We start from the raw sequence: 24,404 nt of genomic DNA, 5'->3' as shown, positions 1-24,404 counted from the left end.
CTGGTCTTAAGCTAAGTTGGTCGTAACTTTACGACCTAACAGCTACGCCGGTTGCACCAAGACGACTTAAGCCTTATTTTCACTAAGACCAGGCGTAACTCCTACGCCTCGTCAGGAGGAGGCGTAGAGCCTGCCTGTAACAGAGATCTCCGCGGAGACCTTTTTGACCGTCATCGTCGTAACACCGCCAGTTCGCCGTCTTTGAAAGCACAACGTTAGATTATAACTAACTAGTTAACCTAACCCGCCTTCCAAAATGTTGCCGTTAGTTTTTTAGAAGTTAATACATAGAATTGGGAACGTTACATTCAATTTCATTCAGACTGACTCTGTCTGCTCAATAGCCGCCATTTTTCCCCCAGAGTGAGGGAGGATGGGAGGAGGGAGGGTGTTTTACAGTAGTGGCTGAGAGAGCGTAGTGGCACAGTGCTCCAAGCAGGTCGCGAGGCACATTTTTTGCAACATCATCCAATCAGGGTGCATTCCCTGGCAATTCACATGGACGCGCATTGCTACGACCAGCATAGTTAAGACCAGACATAAGCCGTGTTGGTGCAACAGGCGTCAGTCCATGGTCTTAACTAAGACCGACGTAGGAGTTACGACCAGGCATAGTTAAGACCAGTTGGTGCAACCGGCCCCTGGTAAATACCTGGTAGTTACCGGGTAAATACCTGTCCATTGTCGACTATATACCTGGTAATTACCTTGTAAATATCTGAGTTATTGTCACACTAACACGGTCACATTTAGACAAATTGATGGGTGATAGTGGAGATTTACTACTAGATTTAACTACCAGGTAACTACCAGGTAATTACCAGGTAATTACCTGGTAGTTACCGGACTGTAAAAGGAAGGGTTACCGAAGTTTCTGCATTGTGGGCCGTTGTTGCTGCATCACGCAGGTTCTGAAGCTCTTTTGATTTGAAAAGTTGCCTTTTAAGATGGCTGGAAGTGACTTGGCAATGGGGGCTTTTATGGGGCTCTGTCTAGTGGGAGCAGGGCTACATCAGCAGGTGATGATGGGCTTCTCAGGGTCAGGCAGCGGAACAGAGGACGCACTCTAATCCAGCCACTCCCCCCTCCCCCTCCCCCTCCCCCTCCCCCTCCCTCGGAGGACAGCTCCTCACACGAGCGGTGTGGCTGTCCTGACGTGACTCTGCTCCTTGGTGCTGCAGGTGAGAAGCAGCTTGAACTCATTGTTGTTGTGGAAGCCCTGAGAGGCACGCCTCAAATCCCAAGATTTCGGGTAAAGCCCACAACAGAGACTTTCCTGGCCCCTGTAATACACACAGTGCTGTGAGAGAAGCTGCACCACAATACCTGGCTCTGTGGAAGAAAATACCTGCAATCTGATGTGGTGGGAGGAGCATCCTAAACACTCCCCCCTCTCACCCCTGCTTGCCACTGGGCAGACCAACAGGAAAACAGCTGGCATACAGTACAGTATGTGTGTTCAATCCATATCCATTGTAGTTTTTTTTTCCTGTGAGTGGTTGACACGCATCATTTCTTTGCAGCGGCCACAAAGCAGCTCATTTGCGGTTAATAGCGAGTCTGTGGAGACTTGGAGGCTCTGCAAGAGTGGGATGAAATCTGCATTTGCATTTTGGGGGGATTATGGAGGGAGCTCTGCTTTGTGTTGCCATGCACTTTGAAACGTGGGCAAGTGTTTTCACCAATTCTTCTCCCATGATTGGCTTTGGACTGCGAGCTGGAACTAACTACTGTAGTGGAAGAGACAGTCATGTTAGTGAGGGCCCGACACAGGGGGAAGGCTATTAGATGACACTCCTCTCTGTTCCTCCATTAGTATTCCAGTGTAGCTCGTTCTCTTTGGTTGTGTTTTTTTGTTTCCCCATGACAACAGGCAGGTGCTTCGGGGTCTTGTGCTGTTGTTTTAAATGCTAATCTGGCTGGCAGCTAGAATGATGACTGTGCTTTTGATGCGGGGATATTTGCATTGATAAGACACACGGGCGACTCTGCTGGGGGCTTTTAATGATTTATCAGAGAAGCATCAAACTCTTGTCATTTCCACTGCATGCGGGGGGGGGTGGGGTGTTGGGGGGGGGGGGGGTCTGTTTGCTTAAGGATGAAACAAACAGACAGCCTTGTGATCATCTGCCCGTGTATAATTCTCCACTTCCTCTCCTCCCAGACTCTATGAGAACAAAGGGGAGGCCGACTTCATGGAGTCCTTGAGGAACCTCTTTACTTCCTTCAATGACATGATGAACAGCAACTCTGAGAATACGGGCATGGTGAAGGTAGGTCGCCATGCTGCACGTGTCCACCGCCACGCCACCGCTGCCACTCTATGCCAAATACACAGCTGCATGTTTGAATAGGAAATGAAAGCGTGATGATTTGCTGCTGGCATGCTCTGTTGGACATAATGAAGATGTGTGCATCGTATTGGATTTGAGCTCATGATGGCAACTTATGGTCTCTGAGTCCAGTGTGTTTGCTCCATCCATCTCTGGCAAGTGAGACTATAGCTCTGTTCGGAATCGGTCCCTATGACCGATTAACACCACATATAGTTCACTATATGATAAACACCACATATAGTTCACTATATGATAAACACCACTCACTGTTCACTATGATAAACACCACATGGGGAATAGTGAGTGAGTGAATGAGTGAACCATTCCGAACACGGCTCATCTGTCTCTCTGTGCAGGATGTGGTTTTCCTAATTTTCCATAATGACCTCTACAGGGCTGCATTTTAAATAAAACAAAAGCTAAACTAAATCATTAAAAGAATGTTCAGACGGCTTCTTAAGCAGGTACTCAAAGTACTTGTCCTCATTCGGCAAGTCAGAGAAAATATTTTAATTTGATCCACAATAACCTAAACCGAACCGTTTGCACCACCCACATTCTTGGAAAATGTAGAGACAATAAATGGCCATTCATAAAGTTGTTCCTCCTGTCCATACACCTATGTACATATGTACCTGTATGTTTAGACTGTGTTGGTGTCCCTTGCCTGTCTGTGCATGTTTGTTTGTCTGTCTGTGTTTTTGCTCTCTTTCACTCTGACCTTGACCTCTGACCTTGACTGTCCTGTGATCTGGGGCTGCTCTGGCCTTCTCCTCTTTAGCTGCTCCTCAAGGTACTTCTTTCACTGCATTGCCTTCACGTTGTCTTGCTGCCTTCAAGCTCCCTCTAGTGTGTTTGCATTTCATTGTCCTTGACCCCAACACTGCAACACACACACACACACACACACACACACACACACACACACACACACACACACACACACACACACACACACACACACACACACACACACACACACACAGATAAAAATTCACAATGCACATGCACCTGGGCACAGCAGATGCATGTGCACACATAGGAGATGCCCCGGAGTCAATTAGGAGGCAGTTGCTGTGTAATTGGGTGAGATATTAGCTTTACTGCGAGTAAATTAAAAATTGATCTTGAGGAACGAACGGGCTTGAAAGCGAGGAATCTTGGTTTCTCCCTAAGTCAGCCCTTGTGAAAGAGCTGGGACTGGTGGAAGCTTATAAGCTGTCCCAGTCACACCTCGAAACCGCATCCTGATGAGCATCTGGGCACGCACGCACACACACATGCACGCGCACACGCACGCACACACACACACACACACACACACACACACACACACACACACACACACACACACACACACACACACACTAATTGACACACAACTGCACACGTCTGGTGATTGAGACACAGGAGTAGCAGCCTAGCAGGAGCCAGAGACACAACTCATCTGAGACGTGCTTCACACAACACGTGCCCACATAACAAACAGGTGGGAGTTTAGTTTGCCCACATAACAAACAGGTGGGAGTTTAGTTTGCCCACATAACAAACAGGTGGGAGTTTAGTTTACCCACATAACAAACAGGTGGGAGTTTAGTTTGCCCACATAACAAACAGGTGGGAGTTTAGTTTACCCACATAACTGGTGGGAGTTTAGTTTACCCACATAACTGGTGGGAGTTTAGTTTACCCACATAACTGGTGGGAGTTTAGTTTGCCCACATAACAAACAGGTGGGAGTTTAGTTTACCCACATAACTGGTGGGAGTTTAGTTTGCCCACATAACAAACAGGTGGGAGTTTAGTTTACCCACATAACTGGTGGGAGTTTAGTTTGCCCACATAACTGGTGGGAGTTTAGTTGTTGAGAACATTGGTGGGGGGGGGGGGGAGTCTTGTTGAAATAGCTTTTCCAACGGGCCAACAGATGCAGTTGGCTTTTTTTTTATCAGAAGGCAGGATTTCTAACTGTAGATGTTAGTCAAGAGAGTGAAACAATGCCTTTTGAAATTCAACTTTCAGCCCCTCCAAGTCTGTTTGTCTGTGTCTGTGTCTGTGGAGGGAGGTGACGCATAACAGAGTGCTAAAACACTAATCACAGCTGATAAGGCGGACGTAGACTAAAGCAGGGTTTTATGTGGAAGTCATGACTGTAGCCTTATTTGAAAAATCAAGGCAAAGATGCAGACAGTGTAGCTCTGATTTAAACCTCTGTCCAGAAATGTGTTCTGCACTTTTTTACCAGAAAATAACACAAGTTACAGCACTTAGATGTGACAGAATTTACTATGACACCGTTAGATTTACTGAAGTCAACCACAACACTGTGTTTGCTCCACAACGTGGTTAGTGTTTCCTCCCTTACTAACTGCATTTAAACGTTGCTAATTAGCTGTCACACGTCGCCAGCGGTCTCAACTAAACCACGCACAATGACAAACAGCCTGACTGTAGGCAGGTGATGTCCGCTGTGTTAATCTGTCTGGGTAATCAGCCCGCATCAGACAGACTGGCACTACTGCTAATCTGCACAGATGCTGTATACACACCCCCACTCACCTTGGCTGGCATTTCAGTCAGTCATTCAGAGTGGGAGGTGTCAGCTTAGATTATCACTCCCCATTATTAACAGGTGGCGCTGTGATCAGCCACTCGGCACACAGTTGATGACTCTATCATGTAGGGATGGACTGCTGGAGACTGGAGATCATGGCCCACTGCTCTCACATTGATAGTGTGATAGATAGACAGGAGGGCAGGCAGACAGGAAGGAAGAGACTTCAAGTCGAGCTCAAGAGACACGGGTTCGTTTATAGGCCAAGTCTTTGTCACTTATCCCCACTTATCAGGTGCACCCACACTTCACATCTGCCAATAAATGGGCTGTTTAATTAATTAATTGTATATATGGATTCAGTTGAGCTCATAGACTTTTATTGTTGTTGTTTGTGGCCCACAGAAGGCCAGATTTGGTTGAACAGCTGTAGCATTCATGTTGCTGGGGAGGGGAGGACCAATATTTTCATCCGAGGAACTGTCTGCAGCGAGTTCAGGCTAGAGGACACACAATCAATTATAATCAAGCTACAAGATGCAATTACACTCCATTTGCGGGAAACTTAAATTGCATGCACTGGAGTTGCTTACTAAGTACTAAATAATGAACAAAGGAATTCAATTAATGAACTACAAGCCAAAGAAATGCTGTTCTGATCATGTTTCTTGGTTTTCTGGTTAAGGGCGCCGCACTGAAGTACATTCCCACCATCGTCAACGATGTCAAGCTGGTCTTTGATCCCAAGGAGCTGAGGTAACTTCAAATGATCCATTGCATATCTATACTTTAATGTTGTTACACTGAGCCCACAATAGGCAGCTATCAGTTGAAGGAAGGTGTACATGTACAGTGGGAGAAGAGGGCTGAACGCAGAATCCTTCTTTCACTGAACTGCTCTGAGCGGAGGCGGTGCCGGGGCTGCCGAGTGGCACAGCGACTCATTAAAGCCAATCTGCTGTATAGAAAATGGCCAAATTAAACTTAAATGTCCTTCTGCGAGGGAAAGAAAATATTTATCTTATTTGCTTTTATTTTTCTCTCTCTCAAGGCGTCCGTTTGAATTAAATTTTCACGTTTAGTTACATGCCGAACAAGCTGATGACATATTGTGCTGCCGCTGAGGGGCAGAAACAACACTCCCTCTCCTGGCTCTGTAACTTTGTTAACACTCTTTTGCATTCAGCAACTCAACATTCTCCAGATGTGCTGTGATGGGCACGGCTTAAACATGCTCAGGTTGCCTAGGAAACCTGCTGAGACTCCTAAAGTGTTAATAGAGTCACGCAGGGATGACGTCTTTTTGTAGGCTGGCTTACCCCGGAAGTCCCTGCGCTGCTGGTTCGTAGGGGGAAAAGGCAATGGGATTTGTGTATGGGGATTTCGGTTAAATGCATGAAATAAGGTCTGTGGTTAACAGACGTTTTTGAAACAGCGAAGATTGTGTTCAAGATAATCTTCACAAACAAGGACCACTTTTATGAAGCGTTTTCTGAAAATGTAGTTAAAAAAAACTCATTTACGCTAACCCGAAATCCCATACAAAAATCCCATTGCCTTTTACACATAGGAGCCCGAAGTGCTACTTCCGGGCTCATTCCTGCACTACTCTATTGCAGTGAATGTTCTCTGCTGATTCTCCTCTGCTAGCTCACCATTGGAAAATGAAGACATACTTATGTTACTGCAATGCATTGTTTATGTGTTCATTCGGTGGATTGTTCCTATCACAAAATGTAAATGTACTGTATATCTTTTCCAATGTGAATGAACCTCAGAAGCTGTAACCAGATATTCGATACCATGTCTCTTGAGGACAGAAAGAGTTTCTGAGAGCTGAAAGGACACTGCATTAACAAATGGCTCGTGGTTGTGCTTGATTTTCTGTCCCATTTGAATTTCTTTAATCTCCTATGCTAAAGGGACCCCACACAGAAAAAACTATTTATAAAGCATTATACTTACATATTTGTTTGGAAAGCCTTTCCAGTATGTGCACTGAAATACTGTACATTTCAGCTTCAACTGAGTCTTTAAAAACGCACATTTCATACGCATTTGTCCGATACCAGCCCCGGTATTTCTATCCTGAGTGACTGATGATCCTCATCCCACACATGTAGTATGCGGAGCTCAGCGATTCAATGTAATATTTGAGTCTGGGGAGAGACTACTCAACACGTGACAAGCCCAAACTGCAGGCTGGGTTGGCTCAAGGTGTGGGGGTTAGTTAACCATAAAAAAAAATCTCAGTGGTTTCTGAGTGGTTTCTTCTGCTGAACAAATGATTATTTACTCTGGAGAATGGCTGGAAAGTTGTGTGTATTGTGTGGCATTTAAAGGTAAGTTCACCCAAAAATGAAAATTCACCCCCATGCCAACGGAAGGACGGGTGAAGTTTTTACAGGTGTATGCCTCCGTCAGCGATAGCCGTGGCCGGTGGCATTATGTTTCAGGTTGTTTGAGGAATGGGATTCTCAAACCCCTTCTGAACCATAAAAGCCAACACAACGAAGTCTGGAAGTAGTCCAACCCAGAAGCCGAACCACAGAGCTGAACTGAGTTAAATCTTTACCCCTAGACAACTAGTTAAACTCACAAACACATAAGCAAGTGAGACCTACGATTCAAGTTAAATACTTAGGGTAAGAACTTACAAGGCTAATTGTAGTCTAGGCAGTTTAGCGGTTAGAACAGTTATTAGACATTGATAGTCATGAGCCAGGATCTCATAACAATTGGATGCCTATGCTTAAGGCCCTTTTGTAACAATCGTTTCCAAAGGAGATGTCACAACAACAAAAAATCTGATTGTTATTGGGCAGGATGTATTGAAAGACGAAGAAGGTAGTATATTTTGAATTCTGGGACCCGGAGACAGTAAGGCTGCAAACCACTGTTTCAGTCTCCGCTTAAAATGTCAAAAAACTTAACAGGGGTGGTTGATCATCAAAGAAAATCTGAACAAAAGTTTTTCCCAGTACCACACTAGTTTTTCCACAGATATTTGACAGAAGAATATGAATAATTGTGCTTTTCCTCACTGGATTCCTGTCTCCCTCCCCCTGCCTCTCTTCCTTAACAAGCAGTGTCTGGGTTACTGTATTATGTGCAGCCCTGATGAAAACATTGGGGGAAACTGCGTGCCAGCCAACCTCCCCAAACTTCAGGCTGCTATACTGCAGCGCAGCCACCAGGGCCCGAGCCTCGGTGCTCTGCCAGACCCTGCCCCCTTATTGACTTGGCCTAGGAGGAAGAGTAACACCGTGTCAGTACCAGCCCCAGGCCGGGGGTCTTATTCAGCCCCCTAAGGCGGACCTCTGTGTAGTTTGCAGTCAAAGCCATCTGCTGGCTGTCTCTTACTGGAAATTGGCTTTCGCTCTGTGGGAAGCTGCCGACTCAAATGGGAATCCTTCCAGAAAGTTGGTGAAGTTCCTTACCGACGTCCGTCCGTTCAAAAGGGGATTGAAGTTTTGCCAGTCAATTTGCTTCCTTTAAAAGACTTCTGAGGGACAGCAGTGCTTCTAAATGAACACTATTTTATTCCAATTAACCATCTTGCATATAATCTAATAAGTCTAATGAATCAGATCATTACAGCTTTGATTAAACACATTGCTGTGCAGATCTTTATTGAAATACTGCCACAAAATCAAGTATTTTTTGTCACAATCAAAGAATACTGAATTTGGTCTTCAGATTATATGCATATACCTGGAAAAGAAGGCCTTGCAAAATGTCAATGTTGAAGGTCAAAAATGGAGAAACAGTGAATGTGAATTTTTGCAGGCGGTGAGTTTGTTGTGTGTCTCTGGTAACTGGAGGAGTGAAATAGGCCAAGTGTGGAACTCAAGACTAACATGCCTCGTGGGTGCTGCCGCCACATGCAAAGGGACAACGCCATGTGCTTGTCAAATCACCCGTGACAGACTGTTGACACAGCCAACCCCTGAGGGAAGTCTGAGCTTCTACCTTGTCAACATGTCCTGAACACACACACATATATAATATGTAATATATATATATGTATGTATATATATATGTATGTGTATATATATATATATATATATATATAGTTTATGTGACTTTTTTCCTCATATGTATGTATGTACTGTACGTACGTACGTACGTACGTACGTACGTACGTGTGTATGTGAGAGTATACATACACACACACACACACACACACACACACACATACTGTATATATATATATATATATATATTATAATATGTAATATATTATATATATACACATTATATATAATGTATATATATATATATGTATATATATATATATATATATATATATATACACATTATGGCACATTATGTTTAATCTCTGACTCACAGAAAATACAGAAGCTCACTCATACTCTGGTCCAGCAAGGAAAAATAATCACTGCAGTTTACGGTGCAGGACACCGGTTTCAAAGTGTCTCTCCGCCTAGCGCTGCCTCTGGCCTGCACCCCACCGCTGTCACAGCCACAGTGTGGTGGTGGGTGGGCTTTGATCGGAGGTGGAAGACCCCCTGTCATCCCTCCCTCTCTGCTCTCGCTCGCCCACGTCTGTCTGATCAGCTCTCATAACTCCCTGTGTTTTTCTCTGCTTCTCTCTCTCCCTCTCTGTTTGATTCACCATTTATCTCTGCCTCCCACCAAGGTGTGAGGTTAATTCAATTTCATTTAAATCCATTCAAAAGTGGAACCGTTATTTATTAGTTATAGACAGAATATTCAGTCACAATTATTTCTTTCAAGATAAGATCAAATCATATCAATAAGACACGCAAAACATTTTACATTTCTGGATGGTGACAATATTCTGTAGTCTGGGAACCTGACGTATCTGCACGCTCATGTTTTATTTGCTCAAAAACATATTTTCCGCTGAGAAACTCTGCTGTTGCATACTCCTCTACTTGTTTAATTGTTATTGAGTCTATTTCTGCAATAACTGCACTTTATTGCTGTTTAAACTCGACGAACGTTGACGTTACTCCTCGAGGCGGACAGACACAAAGGCAGCCATTATTGTTTTGGCGTTCCTGATTGGCCGGTTACGGTGTCAACTACGAGGCGGGTCGCTGATTGGCTAGAGCGCTTTGCAATCTCTGCAGATACCCTCCCAGGGCTTGAGGCCAGACGGTCTGGTGGAACAAAATGAAAATGTGAGTTCACGTGACCGGCTGGTTTACCAGGTTAGGGCAACCCAGCTGATCAGTGACTTTAGTCTATTTACATGTGCGTCAGTCGCTCTGCGCTGCATCACACGTTTCATTGCTGTGATTGGTTGAGGCATTTTGGACTTGGTAACGCCCCCTGGAAATAGAAATTGAAGCGAACGATTCCAGACTCATTCACATTTGCAAATTGGTTTGGCAATGTCAGGCTAGATAATATGCACTCTGAATTGGCTGAATTGAAAGCAAAGTGACCTCTCTCCCACGCTCCCACGCTCCCACGCTTCCACGCTCCATCCACTCTTTCTTTTCTGTTGTGCTGCAGACAGAAAAGAAACATTCAGCCAGACCAGGCGAGCCAATTTGACACATTGTCCTCCTCTTATCCTAATTTCATCATCCGGTAGCTTTTCGTGTTCTTTCTTGCGCGCACCTGCAGTAGCCCTCCTCACCATTCGCCTCCTTTGCTCTGAATGCAGTGGCTCTGAGCGACTTCACTTCACCACAAATTGCAGAGCGGGCTTGTCTTCTGCCTTAGCAAAAGGGGGCACCGGTTGTTCTTGTTGTTAGCACAAACCTGGCTGAGTGGGAGGCGGCTAAATTGAAGCTGTGGGGAGGGGGGGTGGGGGTGTTGTTTCATCCCCTGCCAGAACCCCTTCTCTCCTCCTTGAGCCTCGGTTTGCCAGCATAACAAGCTGAGGACAAAACCCCGGCTTTACGTCTGTGCATGAATGCGGATTTGTCTGTGAGCAACAGCACTGTTGAATGCTCATAGCTGGAGCTTCATGTTGGTACACCTTTACCAGCAGTGGCACACAAGACTGTCAGTGCACATGGCCTTTTTCTGCCACCGCTTGATGTCACAGAACAAGCAGGAAGCCATGGGAACAAGTTCATTTGCGATTTGGATGCTTGACCATCATTGAAACACTCAGCCACACCTGAGCTACTACCGACCAGTTTAACCCTCGTGTTTATTGTCCTCCTTTTGTCTCCGTAGCAAGCTGTTCACCGAGTTCATTCTGAAGGTCCCTCTGGGGCGCCTGGTGAAGCAGAAGCTCGACTGTCTGATCGACATTGTCCACAGTGACCTCTTTACCCAGCATGGTGAGACACGCACGGACACACACGCGCGCACGCGCGCGCGCGCGCGGACACACACACACACACACACACCACCTGCATGGTAGTCTGGGTGAGCTCACGATAAAGGTCATGGGCATGGGGCCAACAGTAGCCAACAGGAAAACCAATTTTCCTGTTGGCTATGTTCCTGCTGTAATACACATTTATATATTTTATTTTCCATCAACCTCTATGTTTCAGAAGACTTTATTTTGCATGCACAATGTTCACAAATGTCCTTAAATTATGAGAATGGCAATTAAACGTTATGGGCAGGCCTGTATGTAAAGTGGTCTTAAAAGATAAAGTGTTGTTTGAAACAGCCTATTAATAAGGTGGAAAAAAAGAAGTAGTAGCCTACAAATGGCGTATACCAGTATACCGCCCAAGCCTCTTGTCAGGTAATGATTTCTGTGCCTCTCTCCCTCTCTCTACCCTTTCTCTTTCCCTGCCCCCCCCCCCCCCCACACACACACACACTCCCCCCAACACACACACACACACACACACACACACACACACACACACACACACTCCCCCCAACACACACACACACACACACACACACACACACACACACACTCCCCCCAACACACACACACACACACACACACACACACACTCGAGCACTTATTTTGTCCATGCTGCACCGCTGTCGAGAGTGAGGAGCAGTTGATGAGGACAATGGCTAACCAGGCCCGGGGTGAGCGGGGTGACGAGGCGTTTTGTCACAGGTAGTTGTTCCTGTCAGCCTACAGTATGTTGGGGTCTGGAGCAGTCGGTCCAGCCCTTACCAGCAGAAAAGCACAGCAGTACCTCAAACTGCGTGGGCTGCCACACGTCCCGGAGCGGTCCTCTAATGTAGAGGAATGGGACAACTTATTGATATTAGGCATCACATGTAAAGCACTTTAGTCTTTGATTTGATGGCTGAATGCGTTCATACTAGGGCTGTGAATCTTCACTGGCCTCACGATTCGATTCGATTACGATTCAGAGGGCTACGATTCGATTCGATTATGATTATCGATGCATCTCGATGCATCTTAAAGCCCCAATCAGTAACTTTTTCCCCTTAATATAACAGCTTTCTAGTCATTGAGGATGGTAGAGTGACTTGTAACAGGGAGAATGTCACCTCTATTGGTCACACACTGCCCTCCAAAGGCCTCTCCTGGGACTAAGCAGTTTAGTGCCTGCGTCCTGGTGGCAAGATGTGTGCATGCGCTGTACAGCGGGAGCGTTGTGTTGATGAAAATAAGGAAGTAACTCGGTGTGGATTTGCTACGAAAATGACGTTTCACGTAACTATGGATTATTATTTCATCACGTGGTGAGTACCCGATGTCACAACATGTACATAGAGCTTTCTAGCGCTATGTTTTGTTGACTTTGAACGGCGATATCGATATCGATATCGATACTATTGCACCCAGAGGGTGCAGTTTCTCCAATAGCGAAACTTGGAAAAGTTGCTGAATGGGGCTTTAAATCGATGCATCACTTTTTTCCCCAATACATGATTTATTTGTTCTCACTTTCTTTTTTCTCACTGTGTGGCTACTTTTAAAATAAAAGTGCATTTGGAATTGCATTGTATTATGATCCAAATAAACAACTGCATGTACTTCCATTATATTTTATTCGATTATTAAAAAATAAAAAATAATCGATTTTTGGCATTTGTGAAACGATGCAGAATCGTGCACGTCCGCATCGCGATGCATCTTATAATCGATTATTTTTGACACCCCTAGTTCAAAGCTATCCATCGTATCATGGTCTGATTAGTGCTTTGAGCAGTCTGGAGAGTAGCTATAGAGGAGAGAAAGCACGGCCCCTTGCTTATCAGTATTGATCTGATGCTGTAATGACAAAGTGGGCGATGCGTGTGAACGGCCTGCTGATCAGCGGGAGGACGACTGTTGCTGGGGACGGAGATACGGGCGGCACGCGCCGGTGCTTTGAATGGGCCCAGCAGTCTTTTGTCGTGTGTTTTTTCAAAAGCATCCAGAAGGCTTCATGGTAAAGAAGGAAAAGGAGCCTGTCCCCATCAGTGTCAAGCACAACTCCACATGCTGCCGTGTGATTACAGAGAATGACCGCTGAGCCGAGCAGATGAGTCGACGGCCAGGCTGTGTTCAAGAGCGTCCTAATCAGGCGTGCTCACGCTGCTTTATTACGACCCTTCATGTTAATCGCGGCCTGACATCCCCAGGTGCTCACTGATAGGTTCCCCGGCCGGCCAATCCCAGAGTGAAATAATAATAATAATAATAATAATAATTGATTGAACTTATATAGCACTTTTCTAAGTACTCAAAGACGTTTAATGTTGTGAGCATACGGACGCACAGCGAGAGGCAGCTAACGAGATGCATGGCCAATCAACATTCAGTGTCTTATCTGTCTCGGCTCTCTCATCAATATGCATTGAATATGTTTGCTGATCGGAGTGTTTTTTTATAGCGTGATTAACATATTAACAGTTTTCATGTAAAAAAAAAAAAAAAAGACTTAAATGCGTTTGTGTTTTTCCACCCCCGATGGGCTTATTTCTGTTTAAAATGATTTCAGACGACGTCCCTTTTTCACAGTGCATGCAGCGTGTCGGATGTGATTGGTATGCACGCGAAGCTCCCCCACCGCAGATGAAAACTTAATGAACTTGTAAACTTAAACAAACTTGTTTGTTAGTTTGTTTTGGGGCACGCACACTTGCCCTGTTCGGAATCGGCCCCTATTACAGACTATTTAGTGTGTTCGCCATTTTGTACTAGTGTCCGAATTCTCAACTCTTAATTTGATTCACTATATAGTCCACTATAAAATACCCACAATGCACAGCGATTTCTATTGAACAGCAAGATGTACCCTACATTTTCGTCGGTGTACCACAATACAATGCAGTTGTCTTTACCGAAGGAGAAGAAGAAAGTCGCTAGCTCGCAAGCTAACAAGCTTGTGAGCTACTTGACGAGCACAGCTTGCTATTAGGAGAGAGCACCATAGTTGACAAAACCACACATGCACGTAATGAGAATTTCAACAATTTATTTTGGATTTAGCAGCCAAAACATGCAACATCAATACTACCTGAGGACATATCAATCTGCTGGAGAGCTCGCTTTGTTGATGTGATACTGGGCAATGATCTTCAGAAAAGAAATCTGTGTAGTGTCCGAAACTCATTTGATCATTCTCCATATAGTTCACTATATGATAAACACCACATATAGTTCACTATATGATAAACACCACATATAGTTCACTATATGATAAACACCACATATAGTTCACTATATGATAAACACCACATATAGTTCACTATATGATAAACACCACATATAGTTCACTATATGATAAACACCACATATAGTTCACTATATGATAAACACCACATATAGTTCACTATATGATAAACACCACATATAGTTCACTATAATAAACACCACATATAGTTCACTATATGATAAACACCACATATAGTTCACTATATGATAAACACCACATATAGTTCACTATATGATAAACACCACATATAGTTCACTATATGATAAACACCACATATAGTTCACTATATGATAAACACCACATATAGTTCACTATATGATAAACACTACATATAGTTCACTATATGATAAACACCACATATAGTTCACTATATGATAAACACCACATATAGTTCACTATATGATAAACACCACATATAGTTCACTATATGATAAACACCACATATAGTTCACTATATGATAAATACTACATATAGTTCACTATATGATAAACACCACATATAGTTCACTATATGATAAACACTACATATAGTTCACTATATGATAAACACCACATATAGTTCACTATATGATAAACACTACATATAGTTCACTATATGATAAACACCACATATAGTTCACTATATGATAAACACTACATATAGTTCACTATATGATAAACACCACATATAGTTCACTATATGATAAACACTACATATAGTTCACTATATGATAAACACCACATATAGTTCACTATATGATAAACACTACATATAGTTCACTATATGATAAACACCACATATAGTTCACTATATGATAAACACTACATATAGTTCACTATATGATAAACACCACATATAGTTCACTATATGATAAACACCACATATAGTTCACTATATGATAAACACCACATATAGTTCACTATATGATAAACACCACATATAGTTCACTATATGATAAACACCACTGTTCACTATATGATAAACACCACATGGGGAATGGTGGGTGAGTGAATGAGTGAACCATTCCGAACATGGCTACTGTGTCCCCTTCACTCGATAATGTAAAAGGAGACAGCGGTATGGGCGGCCACATAAATCACTTGCAAATGGGCTCGTTGGAAAGAACAAATATGTCCGCTGCTCTCCTGGTCTGTAGGGGAAAATCACTGTAAAATCTGTTTGCCCTGCAAGTTAGAGGCGAGCGCTCATGGCCCAGCTCAATGTTCCAGTCTGCTTGGTTGTGTGTGTTTGTGTGTGTTACGTCTGTGTATGTTTCGAGTTTGGTTGTGTGTGTTACGCCTGTGTGTGTTACGCTTGTGTGTGTTTTGAGTTTGGTTGTGTGTTACGTCTGTGTATGTTACGTCTGTGTGTTTTGCATTTGGTTGTGTGTGTTACGCCTGTGTGTGTCAAGTTTATTTATATAGCCATAATTCACAAGCATGTCTCAGAGGGCTTCACAGAGAGTATGTCTAGCTGATTCTAGCTAACACAACAGTAACAAGAATATACAGAATAAAGATAACATTTGAACAATTGATAATATAGAAAATATAGAAATGAAGAGAGAGCAGAGGAGAGAGCAGGAGAAGGGGGAAGAGCAGGGGGAATGTGAGAGAGTGATGGGGTGGGGAGGGAATGGGAGATGTTGGAGGGTATAGGAGGTGGGGAAGGAGCAAGAGGAGAGAGCAGGAGAGGGGAAGGGTGGGGGTGTGTGGGGGAGAAGAGAGCAGGGGGAGGGAGGAGGTGGGGAGAGAATGAGAAATATAGACGCACATCTTGCAAACGGACATATGTCAATTTCTAAGCAACCAAACTATGCCTAATTTAATTGGCTGCAAGCCTTTAGTAGTGAGTCCTTTTGCCAAATAAGCACATGTTCACATATAGAGCTTATGGGTGCCTTGCTTTAGGGAAGAGTGGGTGCCATGCTTTGAATAGTGGCGAAATACTAAGGGCATGGGTGCCATGCTTTAAATAGTGGCGGAATATTGCCATGCTATGCCATGCTTTAAATAGTGGTGGAATATTGGAGGGGATAGAGTGGGTGCCATGCTTTGTGTGTGTGTTACGTCTGTGTGTTTTGAGTTTGGTTGTGTGTGTTACGCCTGTGTGTTACGTCTGTGTGTGTTTTGAGTTTGCCTGTGTGTGTTAAGCCTGTTACTGTTATGTCTGTGTGTGTCCTGAGTTTGGTTGTGTGTGTTACGCCTGTGTGTGTCTTGAGTTTGGTTGTGTGTGTTACGTCTGTGTGTGTTTTGAGTTTGCCTGTGTATGTTATGTCTGTGTGTTTGAGTTTGCTTGTGTGTGTTACGTCTGTGTGTGTTTTGAGTTTGCCTGTGTATGTTACGTCTGTGTGTTTGTTTGCTTGTGTGTGTTACGTCTGTGTGTGTTTTGAGTTTGCCTGTGTATGTTACGTCTGTGTGTTTGTTTGCTTGTGTGTGTTACGTCTGTGTGTGTTTTGAGTTTGCCTGTGTATGTTACGTCTGTGTGTTTGTTTGCTTGTGTGTGTTACGTCTGTGTGTGTTTTGAGTTTGCCTGTGTATGTTACGTCTGTGTGTGTTTTGAGTTTGCTTGTGTGTGTTACGTCTGTGTGTGTTTTGAGTTTGGAGGAGGTGCAAAGGGAATGAGGATTGGAGCCCTGCAAAAACACTCAATGTAAGGTCGTTTACACACCGGAACGTTTAGGTCGATTTAACTGAGTTTTAGGGCCAAACACGGCGCGACTGGGTCAGTGTGAACATGCCACTCGAACTCGTAGTCGACGTAATTCACTCGCTCTCGGTTCAGCTGGAGAGGGTGGTTTCGGAGCGGCTTGCGTCGCCCTAACCCTACCCTAAATACGGCGCGAGTGATGTGTGAACGCGCGCCGACTTCAGCTCGTTCTAATGCTGTATTTCTAATGTTAACGTCAATTCGGCGTTCACAAACATTGCATAAACAGTTATTGGCCAAATTACCCCCAAGGGCATAGCAAGCCTAGCGTTACAAACGTTAATGTTTACAACTTACCTGGCTGTTCGCCGATAATATCTGCGTATGGTGAGGGCTTCACGGTTCAACAGAAAGAATCTGCGCCTTGTCCTGCTTTGTCTGGAGATTCGCATCCGCCGCCTCCATTACATGAAAACATTGTTTTCCAGATGCAGCCGTGCCTCGTTTTCAAATTCAACACTTTACCGATATTGAAAGAGACAAACGATGTAAAATGCAAAAAGCAGTACCAAGAGCAAACGGCGTTGTTCATTCTCCATTCTCCATCTAGGGACAAATATTGCAAACTAGCAATAGGCTATAAATGTCAGGATATATAACAAAGACTGTGAATGCTCTATGTTTATGTATCTGTCCCTATATAAATAAACTTTTCAATCAATCGTTCAGTTCTGTTTACATCCCGGGCTTCCTTTCCGGGTGGAATTACGCTATACGCGTCTACTTCCGTCTGGTTGGCATGGAGACATGACGCTCCACTCTGTAGAACGACGGCCTGGGCGCGGTGATAAAAAACACATGTGAAACGAAGCCGCTCTAGTTGAAAATTGAAACATTGTATACTTTTCACTGCTGCGGCAGCGCCTGGCTCGACCCAAATATGTGTGAAAACGACCTAAGACACCCTCAGATAGGAGATTTGCTTTTGTGTTCAAGCACTGGAAGATTCTCACACACACACACACACACACACACACACACACACACACACACACACACAGACACACACACACACACACACACACACACACACAGACACACACAGACACACACACACACAGACACACACTCACACACGTTCCCTCCTAGCTCTAACTGGTGAGTGGCTTAGTCATCTATCCCACAGCAGCAAAAATATTTTAGTGCAGACATGGTTGTTACTTTCTATCAGGACTAGCTACACTGACCAGGCGAATTCTTCCAAAACATCCGATTTTATTTTCAGGTATTTACCAGGGAAAGCTAATAGCTCTACAGGGAGCAGCCTGCCCTCAATAACTCAGACAGAGTGTTCTTAAGCTCTCAAGCCAAGGTTGAACTGCTAATGCACTGTTCAACCCGGTCCTTTCCAGGTCAACTGTACCAAGGTTCACTGTTATTTTATTTGTGTTATTCCTTGATTAAAAAAGTCGTTGCAGAGCTGCATTGCTCAGGAGGCTTCGGAGGGGGTAGGGGGGTTGGCAAAGTCGTGATTTTTTGGGACTTTCAGGTCTCATTGAAGAGGCGGATAGCAGTTGGGTAGAAGCGAGAGGGGATGTTCTGGTACTGCAAGACAGTCTTCTGCCATGGGGGAGGACCCTGAAGAGTTTTTGTCCTGGATGGGTGGGGTCGGCCATCATTTTCGGAGACCGCTTTAGCATCCTGGCAGTGTGTAAGTCCTGAATGGATAGCAGGCTACACCTGACCACCTTTTCAGCTCGGCGGATGATGCGTTGCATTCTGGAGATGTCCTTGTGCGCAGCAGCAGCATACCAGACGGTAATGGAGGAGGTGAGGATGCACTCGATGGTGGAGGTGTAGGAGAGTGCAAATGCTGCATTTGGCACCTTGAACTTCCTTCCTGCCGAAGAAAGTTGTTGTGCCTTCTTGGTGAGAGCTTTGATGTTCGACTCCCATTTCAGGGAGACTCCACAGTGTCTACTCTTGCAGTGCCAGCCGATGATATGTACGTCTGGAGCACAACTCTCAAAAGTGGCCTGCCCCCCAAGACAAAAAAAAAAAGGATGTGTGACAGACATCTGAATTGACCAACCGGGAACCTCATGGGTGGTGCATTCGGAATGTGTGCATCAGCTAAATCGACCCCGGGTGAACTGCAACAACTGAAACAAACGCGTCCTTGAGAGCATCTACACCGTGGACCTGGCACACTTTCCGTCATGCAGGCGTTAAATGATCTTGCCCGCTCATTCTTCCTGCAAGACAGCCTATCGCTACTTTTTGGTTGCTCCTTGGCACTGCAAGACTAGTCTCTTCACGGTAGCCTGGGTAAACCCAGCCTCCACGTGACCTCTATCTATGCACTATCAGTCACAAAGAGCTAGTGACTGAGAGCGCATAGATAGAGGTCACGTGGAGGCTGGGTTTACCCAGGCTATCTTCACGGTGCTTCGCGGTGTTCCACTCACTGTACGTGTTTCCGTGCCGGACCGTAATATGGGAGGCACCCTGTATGATGCGCTGTATTACCAAACTTCCATCACAGCCTGCAGTGTGTGGCTGGAGAAGAGACTTGTGATTCAGACCCTCCGTCGCTGGAAGCTTGCTGACGTCGACGGTGGGTCTGACTACGTGAGACTACCACAGTGTTGACTGGAGAGTCACCCAGGGTGATGGGGAGGGTGGGGCTGCATTCCTCCTGTAGTCCACAACCACCTCCACAGTCTTTTGGGCACTGAGCTCCAGGTTTTTGACTGCAGCAGGTTGTCAGGTGGTCCATCTCCCACCTGTATGCAGACTCGTCTCCATTAGAGGTGAGGGTGGTGTCACCTGTGAATTTCAGGAGCTGGACGGACTGATGGCTGGAGGTGCAGCTGTTGGTGTACAGGGAGAAGAAGTATGGAGAAAGGACGGCGCCCTGGGCAGCCCCGGTGCTGATGGTCCGGAAGTCAGTGATATGCCTACTAGATTGCTAGAAGAGAATTGATGCACTAATCAATGCTTAACTCATTTAATGGGAAAGTTCCAATTGTGCGGCTGCCTGTATCTGTTAAACTGCTAATCGCTTATTTACACTTTTATTGCACAGCCTCGTCATGGTCTCTGTGTGTGCAGCTCTGTGGCTTATGGATAAAGAATTCCAGTAATGTTGTAAGGTAGAATGGAAACAGCTTCTGAAGATACTCAAACCAGACCAGCAATCATACTGTAATATGGCTGCTGCACGGCGTCGCAAAGTCTAGCTTAGTAAAACAAAAACAAAAAAGCAGTGACTTTTTTTTTTTTTGGGGCCATTACGATGGAATCACTCCAGTGTTCAGTTCTTCATATAATCCCTTCAGCACGGAGTGTGAGAATGCAAAACACTATTGAACGCTTGCTCGATAAGTTCGGAGCGCCTCTGGGTGTTGTCTGAGAAGAGGTCAGTGCAGTTCATGCTATTCATTATGCTTCACATCCTGCTGTTTATCACATGGCCCTGAGCAATATTGACTACTGGCATCGCCTTTTTTCTGTGTGTCTGCGTGTGTGTGTGTGTGTGTGTGTGTGTGTGTGTGTGTGTGTGTGTGTGTGTGTGAGTGAGTGTGCACTCCTTCGATAAGTAATGCAGTCAAATTTCATTTCGTTCCAGTTGATTGGCCTATTAAAGCTGCAACCTTCACTATGAGGCAGAGGGGTGGTATTGATTGTGAACAGAAATCCATAGCTGGGTGTCTGTCTACTCAGAGCCGCGCCGGCGCCGCGCCTTGTCGTTACGCCGAAAGCCGTTTGACGCATGCTGTGTTGTCCCAGGCAGCTGTGTTGTCCCAGGCAGCTGTGCTGTGTTGTCCCAGGCAGCTGTGTTGTCCCAGGCAGCTGTGTTGTCCCAGGCAGCTGTCTGTCACTATATCGGCTGTGAATGAATGAATGAATGAATGAATGAATGAATGAATGAATGAATGAACATTTTATTTACGTGTCAGGACAATTTACATGACCCATCCCACATGGGATTATCAGACACATCAACATACAGTTATTTCCATATCTATTACGGTGCTTGAACAATACAAAACCGTACAAACACACACACAGCAGCACGCGGCATCAGCAGCAAAACACAGATTTAACTACAATGTGTATTAAGTAAAATATATGAATTATCTATCATATGTCATCTTTTTCCTCCTATCCCACGCATGAGAGATATATTCGGAAAAAGCAAAGATGTTGTCAAAGAGAAATTCAAGTATGGCACCTTCTTCAAAGTCTAACAGGTTTAACTCAGGGGAGTGAACTTTTTTAAATAGTATCTCTCGTAAGTCATGATATAAAGGGCAGTACAAAATAAAATGAAATTCATTCTCCACTTCCATCAACTCACAATATTCACAAATCCTATCCTCCTCTGCCGTCCCTCTGTATCTGCCTGTTTCAATATGTAAAGGCAGAATACCACATCGTAACTGAGCACATAGGGACCTCTTACTTTTAGGTAAATTAAACATCACATATTTTTCACATTTAAATTCGTTTTTAAATAAACAGTAAGTTCTTAATTTTGGCTTCTGCCATAGTTCTTCAGTCCAAGATTGTAACCAGTTAGCGCGGATCTGAGATTTAAACGACTCTACATTTATACACATTCTTTGAGAGTAATATTCTCCAAAACCACACTCCTGAAACAAGTCATACATATCTGAGACCCACTCCCCTTCAACAGACAAGTCCCAGAAGAAAATCTGACTAGCAACCCTATTGGATGGTAGGTCCAGCAGTCTGTTCCAGAGGTTCACCATACTGATTTTCCATCTGACCACACAAGGGTCCCACCCCATTTCTCCACTAACTGCAGGAAGAGGAGCATATTTATGAAGACCCAAAAAAAAGTGAATTGCCCGGTTCTGGATACGCTCGCTTAACAAAAAAGTTTACCGCCCCAAATACCAGAAACATAGTCTAACACAGGGCATACACAGGAGTGATACAGTTTTGAATAAGTAAGATAGCCCAAGTCCCTCAGAACTTTGGTCTTACCTATAACACCTCCTAGAGCCCTGCTTGCAGAGTCTGCCAACATAGAAACACCAGGCAAAAAAGACAAGTGGTCATCCAAAAATAAACCAAGGTATTTGTATTTGTCAGTGAATTCAAGCTGTGTGTCACCAATAGAAAACACAAACTGACTTCTAGCGACACCCGGCTTTCTGAAGTGCATTATTTGTGTCTTCCTGTGATTACACACCGGCCAGAATGCTCTTTCTTCTGCTTTCTTCTAAGATGACACTGATAACGATGCTGCCTGTCTGCGTGCATGCGTGCGTGCCTGTGTGTGTGCGTGTGTGTGTGTGTGTGTGTGCGCGTGCGTGTGTGTTTGTGTGTGCGTGCCTGTGTGTGTGCGTGAGTGCGTGTGTGCCTGTGTGTGTGTGTGCGTGCGTGCGTGTGTGTGTGCGTGCGTGTGGGTGTGTGTGTGTGTGTGTGTGTGTGTGTGCGTGCCTGTGTGTGTGCTTGCGTGCGTGCGTGTGTGTGTGTGTGTGTGTGCATGCCTGTGTGTGTGTGTGCGTGCGTGCGTGCCTGTGTGTGTGTGTGTGTGTGTGTGTGTGTGTGTGTGCGTGCGTGCGTGCGTGCGTGCGTGCGTGTGTCACTGATGCGCCGCATGGGGACACTGATAGGTCACGCCCTTGCAGATGGTTCTGCTCAAGCTTGAGCTCTTTTCAATTAATGAGATTTGTATTTATTTATTTATTTACCGGTATTTATTTTATTTTGTTAACAGAGTGCCATTAATTTTCTCCCATCAATACCACCAATTGCATGGAGCAGTGGACAGATAAATACTGCTGCTCTTCCACAACGGATATCTTTGTTCTCATTGACCAAGAACTGGACCACATTAAGTCTCTCTCTCTCTCTCTCTCTCTCTCTCTCTCTCTCTCTCTCTCTCTCTCTCTCTCTCTCTCTCTCTCTCTCTCTATTCCAACCCTCTGTCCCCTTCCTCATCCCCTGTCCAATTTGGAGCTACTTTTACTATTCCCCTCTTTTTTCAGGGCCATCCTCTCCCCAAACCAAAACCAAAACCCTACTCCCCATTTTCTAATTGCGCCAAACCCAACTCCAGTATTAGTCCCCCAGGCTTTAAATATGAGCCCACACATGGCGAACACACACACACACACACACACACACACACACACACACACACACACACACACACACACACACACACACACACACACACCACTAGATTGGAATCGAGATGTTTAATAAAAAATATGATAATTTAGTGGCAGTCTGCCTTAGGTGTACCTTCCATGCGAGTGCTCTCACTGCCTGGCTTATCACTGCTGTCCTCCCTGTCCATTTGGCACCCAAATTCTCCACCTTCTGCTTATGGAAATTCACAGTTTGATGGCACTGCAGTGCCCACATCAGATAAAACTCCTTGGATGGGTTTAATATTCTGTAGTATTACTAATCAAATGTTGTGAACTGGGAGTAGGTAGCGACTCGAGAAAGAGGTTTGTGAGAAAGTTATTTTTGTTTGGTCGTTTTTCCCTTTTATTTGTCCGGAGAAGTTGACTTCAGCATGTTCAGTCTTTGTTCAGAAACACCTTGCATGACATTCACACTACAGTTGCATTCCCATTTTAAAGCTGACCAGCACAACTGCAGTCAGTCTCTGTTGCCCAACGGGCAGGTCCACCTACAGTGACTGTAGGTGCCTTAGTCAAGGGCATCACGACAGCATGTATTATGGGAGGGCGATTGTTTTGTTCAGCCACATTTTCCAAGCCAGTGTGCATACTGCATATAGAGAGGCAAAGTGAACGTCACTTCCTGCTTCAGCACTGTCGCAAATCGTCGCTAGGCGGTTAGACTGCATTTATCTGCCTAATATTTTTAGGGAAGTTTGCTGTGAAAGTGTCTCTGGCCCTGACAGACTTGTGTTGTGACTGCTGTACTGTCACCATTCAAAGGGTTTTCCCTGCATAGAAGATTTTTTTGTCGCCCCCCTCCCCCCAAAGAGGTTTTATAAATTATAAAATAAAATAAATCCTTAATTTTAATAAATTAAATTAAATAAATAAATTAAAACATCCCACTATAGTGAGGGTCGTCATAGCTTTATTCTTAGACTTTTGACTGCAAGGGGGGAGTTCAGGACAACCCTGAGTGCACATAAACTCGAAATCAATCATTTTTACTGTATCAATTTTAGAGAATGTCAAAGTTTCAAAGTCCCACGTTTTGTATCTTGAAATGGCTCCCTTTCTGAAACTGGAGGTGCTGTAAAAACACATCGC

The 24,404-nt window shown here is 44.6% G+C and overlaps 1 protein-coding gene across 1 annotated transcript in view; it reads left to right on the top strand.

The window, feature by feature from the left end:
- dock1 (dedicator of cytokinesis 1) overlaps positions 1 to 24,404 on the top strand; it is a 292,156-nt gene that overhangs the window by 84,520 nt on the left and 183,232 nt on the right. Inside the window, exons 23-25 of the mRNA XM_083635505.1 lie at positions 2,165 to 2,273; positions 5,576 to 5,646; positions 11,074 to 11,180. Of these exons, the coding sequence (XP_083491631.1) occupies positions 2,165 to 2,273; positions 5,576 to 5,646; positions 11,074 to 11,180 (287 nt within the window). The remainder of the gene's footprint in view (positions 1 to 2,164; positions 2,274 to 5,575; positions 5,647 to 11,073; positions 11,181 to 24,404) is intronic.

Source organism: Poromitra crassiceps, assembly GCF_964638095.1.
Source record: "Poromitra crassiceps genome assembly, chromosome: 4".
Lineage (NCBI taxonomy): Eukaryota > Metazoa > Chordata > Actinopteri > Beryciformes > Melamphaidae > Poromitra > Poromitra crassiceps.
The sequence above is the reverse complement of the archived record's forward strand: the minus strand, read 5'-3'. Positions and strand labels throughout refer to the sequence as shown.